The 9954-nt window shown below is 34.9% G+C and overlaps 1 protein-coding gene across 1 annotated transcript; it reads left to right on the forward strand.

The window, feature by feature from the left end:
- The first annotated feature begins 3083 nt into the window (after nucleotides 1–3083).
- LOC114389902 lies at nucleotides 3084–3800 on the forward strand. The gene is made up of 2 exons (XM_028350610.1): nucleotides 3084–3206; nucleotides 3297–3800. The coding sequence occupies exons 1-2, from the start codon at nucleotides 3084–3086 to the stop codon at nucleotides 3798–3800; spliced, it is 627 nt and encodes a 208-aa protein (XP_028206411.1).
- Nucleotides 3801–9954: the final 6154 nt, after the last annotated feature.

Consider the following 9954-nt stretch of genomic DNA (forward strand, 5'->3'; position numbering starts at 1 on the left):
ACAAATCAGAGCCTGGATGTCGATGAACACGTGGTTGCAAGTCGAGAGCATTCTTTGCAATGTCTCCGGGAGAATCTCACTGTCGACCCCGACCGCGAGTCTGAACCTGAACCGAGTCTGGTTCCGCTTTGGCACCAAAAGCCGAGGACATTCTCCCAGCAGTGGCGGTTGTGGTAGAGTTGCTTGAAGAGATGGTGGGCTTTTGGGCTTCCTCATCTCCCGCAGCACTGCCATGAATCGAAGAAGCTGAGGCGACAACAAGGAATGCGAGAATGAGAGAGAGAGTGGCCTAGTACACTGCCCGATAAAGAGAGAAAGAGAAAGCAACAAATTATATTAATTAAAAATAGTAACCATTTAAGATGGGTTTTTTGAAGACCGTCTTTGTTTTGAAGCATTCCAAGGCGGTTTTCCAAAACCATTTTTAAAATGTTAACAATATTTACAAATTTTCCACTGTGATATAAACAAAGACAATTTTATATGACCGACTTAAATTCCGTGTGTAAAAAATAGTATTTTTAGTAGTGTCACTTGAAGAGTCCAAAGTGAGTCTTAACTATGACATCCCTTTCGAAACCTGCTGCATTGAAATCACCGACAATTAAACCTACAACTTCTGATGAAACTGGGAGATTATGTTCTCTTCCATCACGACTTCTTTTGCCCAAAATTCTTAACCTTGTTTCATGGAAATTCCTTATACCTTGCAAACATCGTATAACCATGTAAATTAGAGCATATGGACTATAAATATAAACTATTTTCCTTATATACTCAATAATGGATGTTTTTAAAGAGTTAGTATCTGGTTCCATTTTGTAAACAAAACAAAAAATAGTTAATTGTAAGAATTTTTTTTAGTTAACATATTTATAATTTATAAAAGACAAAATATTTAAATAATTTAAAATGACATACCTTACAACAAATATTCTATTTCTAATTTCATTTTCTATGTCATATATATACATTTGAGCAAACTTTGGTGGCATTCCTGGATTAGGCACCAAGCTTCCAATGTGATAGAAATTTTCTCCATTCATGAGAAACATTGGTGGAGCATTTCCATCATTGATAGATTTAATGACTTTTCCATGTGAAAGATAACATACTGTTGAAGGCTCTAATGCTTTCTAAGAAGAATTTATTCCTCTTATCATGTTTGTGATATAATCATATAATGGTTGTGAAGTAGATAGATACTGAGGCATTGTGATCCGATCTTACATGCATCACATAGAAAATTTTGGATTTTTAGCTTTGAAATGCTTTTGTATACTTTTTCTTCAAACCACTTAGCGCACCACAAAATTGACAAATACATGAGGGTTCACCAATGTTCAAATATTCAACATTGACATCTACACTTAAAATACAACAATATTTAGATATTGTTAATAATATGTAAATAAAATTACTATTTTGCTGTTTGTTTCTATTTTTTTAATAGAAAGAAACCTATCAAAACAAATAGACTGGGTATTATTATTTTGTGATAATAATTCTTCATTAAGAGTATAATCATCAGTTACATCTAAGTCAAAGTCAAGTTGTTCTTCATCTATGATACAATGATATTATTAATAACTAATATAATAATAAATATGAAAACAATAACTTTATCATAAAAAAATAAGGTCTTACCTAAAGACTAATCAGAATGTTCATTGTGATTAACTTCCAGCATATAATTTCCATTTTGATTGAGTTGTTCATTATTAACAATTAATGGACTTTTACTTTTGGACATCCCCAATACAATGGTATTTGTTTGTGATATTGTATTTTGCTGCAATACAAAAGTAGAATTTCGTTAAGTTACCAAAACTCCTTTGAGTATATGTAAATTACCAATTTGTGTGATGTAGAATAACAATTTGTTTTTTTTCTTCAAAAAACTATACTGTTAGAATTAATTGGCAAACCTTGTTGGGTTGATTCTTGTATAGAAGTAGAGTTACTTGGCCCATAAGAGAGATTTGTTACCATTGCAAAAGGGCAACTGCTTGGGGCACCCAACAATTTTTGAAAATGTAAAAAATACCCTTATGGGTATTTTCAGTTATAAATAAGAGGTTTCATTTTCATTTCTGTAGCGTCTTTTTTTTTCCCCCGCAAAATCTCACTTCCTTAGTGTAAGTTGCTTCCGTTAGCCTCCTTTTCCGAGCATTTTTTGTCTTTGGTAGTGTACGTGCATTGTTGACGAGGGTACGGTGAAGTTGCGTGATTATTCGTCGTTGGAGCAGAAGAGGTACATATAATTTTTTAAACAACATACGGATTAAAAATTCATACGATTCATACGGATCAACAATCCGTATGACAATCCATATGGTTCATACGGATTGGCAATCCATATAGTTCATACGAATATGGCTCATATGGATTGTTAATCTGTAGGTTTTTTTTTAAATTGTAAATATTTTTTTTGTTTATTTAATTTGATTTATCTATTTAATTTGTTTGGAGTGTAACTTTTTTGTAATAGTTTTAGCAATTTTAGAAATATTGATTTGGTGATATTATTTTATAGTGGTATGAAGCAATAAAAAAATGTATTTAGTAATTAGATTGGTAAAAAATGATAATATATATAAACTTTAAAAAATTGCTAAAACTAACATTAGATTGCTTAAAAATTAATTTAGTAAATAATTGAAAATAATTTAATAATTACATTGGTAAAAGTAACATTAGATTGCTAAAACAATTTTGTGTATACATTTAACTAAATTATGTATTTACATGTTTAACTAAATTATGTATTTTGATGTTTATTACAATGATTAATAATTAAACAAAGTTGATATTTTATTGAATGATGTATTTATTAGAATTTATATGATATTTATTGAATGATGTATTTATTAGAATTTTTATCATATTTTAATGAAGCTATGTAGTAAAAATGTAGTCTGTGGTTATATGATGTACAATACATTTTTATTTTATTTTTGTTAGAGCTATATTTGTGTTGATAACAAATGAGGTGATTGTATAATTTTTTTAAGTTGTATTTTTTTAACATTATTAAATGTTTTATTAAGATGAATGAAGAACAGTGGATATATGATAGTATCATGTCTGAAGAAGTTGATATGAATGTTGAAAATGAGGAAGATGTTGGCGTGAAAGTAGAACACGTTAATTGCTCTGATGTCTTTGATATTTCTCAAGTATTTGTCAAATTTGTTGTTGGTACAGTAATTATATTACATAAATGTTTATTGATCTCAAACCTTTTTTGAATTGTGTTATAGTTGTTTGCTAGCCATGATGAAGTTTTACATTAGGCTCGATCGGTGGCTTATGACAAAGGATTTGTTGCCGTGATAATGAGGTCAGGCACTAATACTCGTGTTAGAGGAAGGCCTTCATTTCTATTAATAGCTTGCGAAAGGAGTGGTGAGTATAGGCCTAAGAAGAATGATTTGGTAAGAACATGTACTGGCAGTAGAAAATGTGGATGCCTGTTTAAGTTGCGTGCGAAGCCAATTTTGGGAGGAGAAGGATGGATAGTGAAGTTAATTTGTGGGGTTCACAATCATGAAATGGCTAAGTCATTAGTTGGACATCCATATGTGGGTCGACTGACTAAAGACGAGAAGATTGTTGTTGTTGATATGACAAAGTCCACGGTGAAGCCAATAAATATTCTTTTGACATTGAAGGGGCACAATGTCAACAGTTATACAATAATCAAACAAATTTACAATGCTAGACATGTTTACCGTTCTTCCATGAGAGGAAGTAACACCGAAATGCAACAGCTCATGATCCTGCTTGATCGCGATTAATATATTCACTGGCATAGGATGAATGATGATAATGTTGTACATGACTTGTTCTGGAGTCATCCTGATGTAGTCAAATTAACTAATTCTTGTAATTTGGTTTTTTTGATTGACGGTACCTACAAAACAAATAGGTACAAACTATTGTTGCTTGATATTGTTGGTATTACACCAACAGGAATGACATTCTCTGTTGCTTTTGCTTACTTGGAAGGAGAACATCTTAATAATGTTGTTCGGGCTCTACAGTGGTTTTGGGGTCTTTTCATGAAAGTTGATGCACTCCCTAGGTTTATTGTTATCGACAAAGATTTTTCTTTGATGAATGTAGTAAAAACTATATTCCCAGATGCTATGAACTTGATGTGTCAATTTCACATTGACAAGAATGTGAAGGCAAAGTGCAAAACCCTGATTGCTCAAAAGAATGCATGGGATTATGTGATGGAGACTTGGGGGAGTTTGGTTGACTGTCCATGTGAGAGTTCTTTTGACGAGTACCTTAAAAACTTTGAAATGACTTGCTCTCTGTGGCCTATGTTTATGGACTATGTGTGTCAAACATGGGTGATTCCGCACAAAGAAAAATTTGTGAAAGCATGGACCAACAAAGTGGTGCATTTAGGAAAGACAACCACTAACAAGTATGAATATTGTTTTTTGTTTGTGTTGATTTGTTTAACTGTTGACTTAAATGAAAATGTTGCGGTTATTTATACGTTGTTGTATATTTCATTTGTCGGGTTGAGAGTGCTCATTGGTCATTAAAGAGGCTCATACAAAACACCCTTGGTGACATATGCAGTGTTTGGGAAGCAATGAACAACATGAGGACACTTCAACACACCCAAATTAAAGCATCTTTTGAGACAAGCACGCACATGGTTGGGCATGTGTTTAAAATTACCTTGTACAAAAAACTACTTGGGATGGTATCAAGGTACTCTTTAAATGAAATTGCAGCTGAGTATGTGTGTGTATCTTATGCAGGCAAAAACTCTTCATGTTGTGGATGAGTCATGAGGACTATCCACAGTCTTCCATGTGCATGTGAGTTATCTAAATATGTTGTTGGCTCCATACCACTAGAGACAATCCACATTTTTTGGCAAAGACTTAGTTTTTAGATCAAGGGTTATGTGAGGCAGAGATGACCATAATTGAGGAGATGGAAACCATATCGAAACAATTTAAGCAGCTCGATGTTTGTGGAAAAGTACATTTGAAGACAAAGCTGTGAGAAATTGCTTATCCTAATCTAAACTCTATGTGTCCTCCTCTTGAAAAGATGAAGACCAAGGATGCTCCAAAAAAACCGCTGACCAAACAACAAAAGTCAACAAAACTTGATCTGTCTTATTGGGAGTATGTTGATGCGTTACACTATGTGCAAAATAATAATTCTTTAGTGAAACGTAGTGCATCATCATCTGAACAACCAATATAGAGATAGAATATTCCAATGTTGGATCAATTTCATCTGTGCATCCAGGATTCTATTGAAAACATTATTGATGTCAAAGCAGATGGTAACTGTGGTTATCGTGCAATAGCTGCCTTATTGGGTATGGATGAAGAATTATGGTCATTGGTGCGCAATCATCTGCATAAAGAACTCACAAGCTGGTCGGAAGAGTATATCAACCTGCTTGGTGGCATAGAGAGATTTGAGGAATTAAAGTGTTCCCTACTTGTTGATGGATTATCTATGGTGAAAACTGAATTTATTGATTTAGGTGAAGAATGAACATAAAATATGTTATTTCCACTAACGTTTCTGTAAATAATTATTTTGTTGACATTCGTAATTTTGTTGACATTTCTATAAATAGTAATTTATTTCCACTAATTATTTTAAAAAGTTAATCCATAAGTAAGTACTTTAAAAATAATAAACATACGGTTTCATTAGCTAATGGACACAAATTTAAACATTATATTAACTTACAACATAGTTGAAACAAACAGAAAATGCATCAAAAACTACAATTAACTAATACTAATTTTTCATTTAATCATGTTGCGACTGAGACATGTCGTCTTCCATTTTGATTACCGGTTTACTAAAAATAGCTAAAATTCCTATTGAGCCAAATTGTTTCCAATAATTAGACTGTACTAAGACCTTTAACACGTTATCATCAGTTTTTAGCTCAATAATTTCAAATTTGATAACTTTTTTTGAATACTCAGAATGACTTGGCTGTCGAAAAAGCAATTGCCTTACCGTTTGTGATTCATGAATAAACAATTATCGTTTCCCAATTATTCTTGAAACTTCCTAAGATTATAATGGACATCTAGTGCATCACGTAATAGCCACACTCAGTGCATCCTTTTTGTCTATTACACTAAATACATAATGAAATTTAGATATTAAACGTTAACTACAATTAGTGTACAAACACATAAAATATGTATAAGTAGAAGTTTTCTTTAAATCACTTACTTTAACAATAATCCACCTAGCACCAGCCTTGGATTTAGGTTGTGGAGTATCATCAAGTTCTTTCAAAGCACTATTGAATACAAGGAACATTAAAATATTGATGTTGTTGAGTAATGATAATGCAAATGTATTGAAAAACAACATTGACCTGTTAATTATTCCTTTAAGATAGTTGTCTGGCCTGTTATGCAAGGAACATAACCAGACAACAAGATTTTCCTTAGGCAAAATGAAGACCATTTGCCAGTGCGCACTGTAGTGGAGACCAATATGGGTTATTGTAGTATTATATATTATTTTAAATTTAGTTGTTCAGTTTTACTTACCCATTCAGGTAGGCTCCAAGGTAGACATCGTGTTTTGAATTCTGCATCCAACTCTTCATGTAACTTTTTGATTCAAATTGTGATTGCCCAGATCTCTGAATGAACTATGGCTCGAGGAATCCATACACATTGGAATTCCCCGCTCACATACTTGTCTCAATCAGATGCCTATTGTTGTTAACACAGTTAATTATGAATGAATTTAAAACAATAACTTAGGTAATTAACAATAATCTAAATTGACTTACAGAATCCACAACTGTATAACAGATATGCTGAGACATTGATCATTGTGTGCAATTTCAGACAGATCTTCATGCTTTATGTACAATGGGAATTCTTGATTAAACACCCTGAACATGGTAGCATCCCACATAACCGAGAGAGGATTCAAAAAAGTTGTGGGATGTTCAATGTCATCAAATATAGGGGATCATCGACCTCATGATCCGACCTATCTATAGGTTTTGCTGGAGACACAGCTGCCTGTTTATCCAACATAGTTAATTAACATAATTTAATTACAATGAACAATTCAATTGAAAAAAAAGAAGCATATAATGAGAATAAAATAACTGTTCTGATAAATGCTTCACAAGATGTGTCGGCCAAGAAAAGAAGGTGTTAAGTGTCTGCCCCACTAAAATAACCTCGTCAGTGGGTACAAGAATGAGAGCATCTGCATCTTTAACTTCCTCAACACTAACCTTCACTTGGCCATGCAATAAAGGATGTTGTGAGCCACTGTGGATCCCTCATAAACTCTTCCTAGGGTAACTAGGCGGGAAGGATTTTCTTTGATGTATAACCCGCATTTGTCTGAGTCACCCGTGTCTGGATCGGTGACTAAGGGATCAACACAACTCCCCTTTGTGCTGGCACGAGCAGCTGAGGGACCAACCTCAGGCTCCAGAGGCAGTGCATGGATCTGTGCTTGCAACTGGGACTGCATCTGGCTGAAGGATAATATTAGCTTCCAAGTCACTTTTTCTGTGATCGACTCCTCCACATGGTCCCTATTTGTTGAGTCAGCTGCTCGAGTTCTTCAGGAGCCATGGAGGAAGAACTGCAGGAGGTTCGTGGAGCCGATCCAAAGTATTCCAAATATAGTATTCAAGTGTTCAACCCACTGTAAGACCTGCTCACCAGTCAATGGTATTGACGCTATTTTGTGCTCTTGACTTCCATTAAATGCTTTTTTTCAATCGCCTGTAAGGGTGATTGGAAAACCCCGATGCCTAGTGTAAACTGTTTTTCTACCATGTTTCAGTTGTATGTAGCTTGTGTCTTCTTTACTGATGGGGCATGCATGATGAACCTTAACATTGTAACCGCTCAAATTCCCATATACTGGAAAATCATTAATGGTACAAAAAAGCATTGCACGCATTTGAAAAGTCTCATTCCGAAACCCATCAAACACTAAAACCCCCTCGTCCCAAAACGTTTTGAGGTCTTCAATCAATGGACTTAGATAAACATTAATGTCATTTCCTAGCTGTCTTGGGCCCGATATCATCATGGACAACGTCATGTATTTTCGCTTTATGCACAACCAAGGATGAAAATTGTAAATTACTAGTAGAACTGGCCATGAACTGCGTTGAGTGCTTAAATTGCCATATGGATTCATTCCATCATTGGCTAGTCCAAGCCTAAGATTTCATGTCTCTTTGCCGAAATCTGGAAACAAACGATCTATCTTCTTCCACTGGGAGCAATCAACCGGATGACGGACTATTCCATCACAGTTTCTGCCATTTGCGTGCCATGTAAGGTTTTGTCTCCATTAGCAAAAAGTCGCTTAAACCTTGGAATGATCGACAGATACCACAACACCTTCACTGAGGGGTCCTTTTTTGAGTTTTCATCACTACTACACTCCTCATCATCCTTGATTTTATGCCGTGATACCCCACACCTAGGGCATTTGGACATTTCTTCAAATTCATGTCTGTACAATATGCAATCATTGGGGGCAAGCATGAATCTTCTAATACTCCATACCCATTGGACACAGTATCTTCTTGGCCTGATAGTAACTTTTAGGAAATGTGTTTTTCTCTGGAAGCATATCATGCACTACTTGAAGCAGTGAACTAAAGCTTTTGTCACTCCACCCATATCTGGCCTTCACATTAACCAGACATAACACTGCCGACAACAGCGTCAACGAATTTTCGCACCCCGGATACAAAGGCTTCTTTGAATCACTTTGTAATGTATCATATACATATGGGCATGTACTTGCTGAAAAGACTCTTGTCCAAGGTCACGAATCATATCCTCCAAGCGATCTCCCATTTCTACATCAAACGCTTTAGATTAGGGCCCACTTTGCATGTCTGTCATTTCACCATGCCATATCCACGTCGTATAATTCCTCTTAATTCCATTACACATCAGATGGTCCCGTATGTCATCGACTTTTTGCTGTCTCCTGTTCAAAAAATTTATGCATGGACAAAAAAACTTCCCGTTTTCATCCGGTCGACTTTTTTCTGAAGCAAATTGTAGGAACTATTCCATGCCTTCCTCATACGCAGGGCTCAAACGGCTTTCATTCATCCAACTTTGACCCATCTAAAAAATAACTCATTCATACTCCGAAACTCATTCAATGCATGATATCTCACTTTTTCATTTATGGTATGACCCTATCTCATTCAGGAAGACACATTTTTATGGTAGATTCATGCATCAAGGCTAATCTTATTTTGTTAAATTTGATGAAATTTCGACAGCATTTCGCATTGGTCTCCAAGTGCACGACATGAAATCGGTGACATTAATTCGCCGATAATCAAGTATGCACTCAGAGAACAACTAGAAATGCATTGTACCGTAATTTCATCAAATAAAACAAAATAATGTTAACCTTAACACATGAATGTACCATAAAAATGTGAGTCTCCCCAAACTGTCCAAATGGATAATTCAAGATTCAATGCAATGATTAATGCAAACTTTCTGCAAGAATCATTGTATTCAATCTCAAATGGGAATCTAAGGTTCACTCATTATGAACAAAAGTTGAATCTAATGAAAAGCACATTAATGACATACAAATTAAATATAGTGAGATATAACACAACACAACTGATCGGGAAGAACCCTAACCAAACAAGAAAGCAATGGATGTGGAGTTAGGGCCACAGACGGTGGAGCTATCCACCCTCGTCACACGTGCCACTAATGATAAGTCCTTCGATTTGTTAGCACCGCTAACATATCAGCGGACTTATCGTTAGCAACGCGTGTGACGAGGGTGGATAGCTCCACCGTCTGTTGCCCTAACTCGGAAACCATTGCTTTCTTTTTTGGTTAAGGTTCTTCCCGATTTGTTGTGTTGTAATTGCAGATTTGACCATTATACCATATA

Source organism: Glycine soja, chromosome 16 (assembly GCF_004193775.1).
Source record: "Glycine soja cultivar W05 chromosome 16, ASM419377v2, whole genome shotgun sequence".
Lineage (NCBI taxonomy): Eukaryota > Viridiplantae > Streptophyta > Magnoliopsida > Fabales > Fabaceae > Glycine > Glycine soja.

Coding starts and splice junctions, on each gene's coding strand:
- LOC114389902 (XM_028350610.1), top strand. CDS start 3,084: ATGTCTGAAGAAGTTGATATGAATGTTGAAAATGAGGAAGATGTTGGC. Junction 3,207..3,296: donor TCAAATTTGTTGTTGGTACA/GTAATTATATTA, acceptor GTTTTACATTAG/GCTCGATCGGTGGCTTATGA.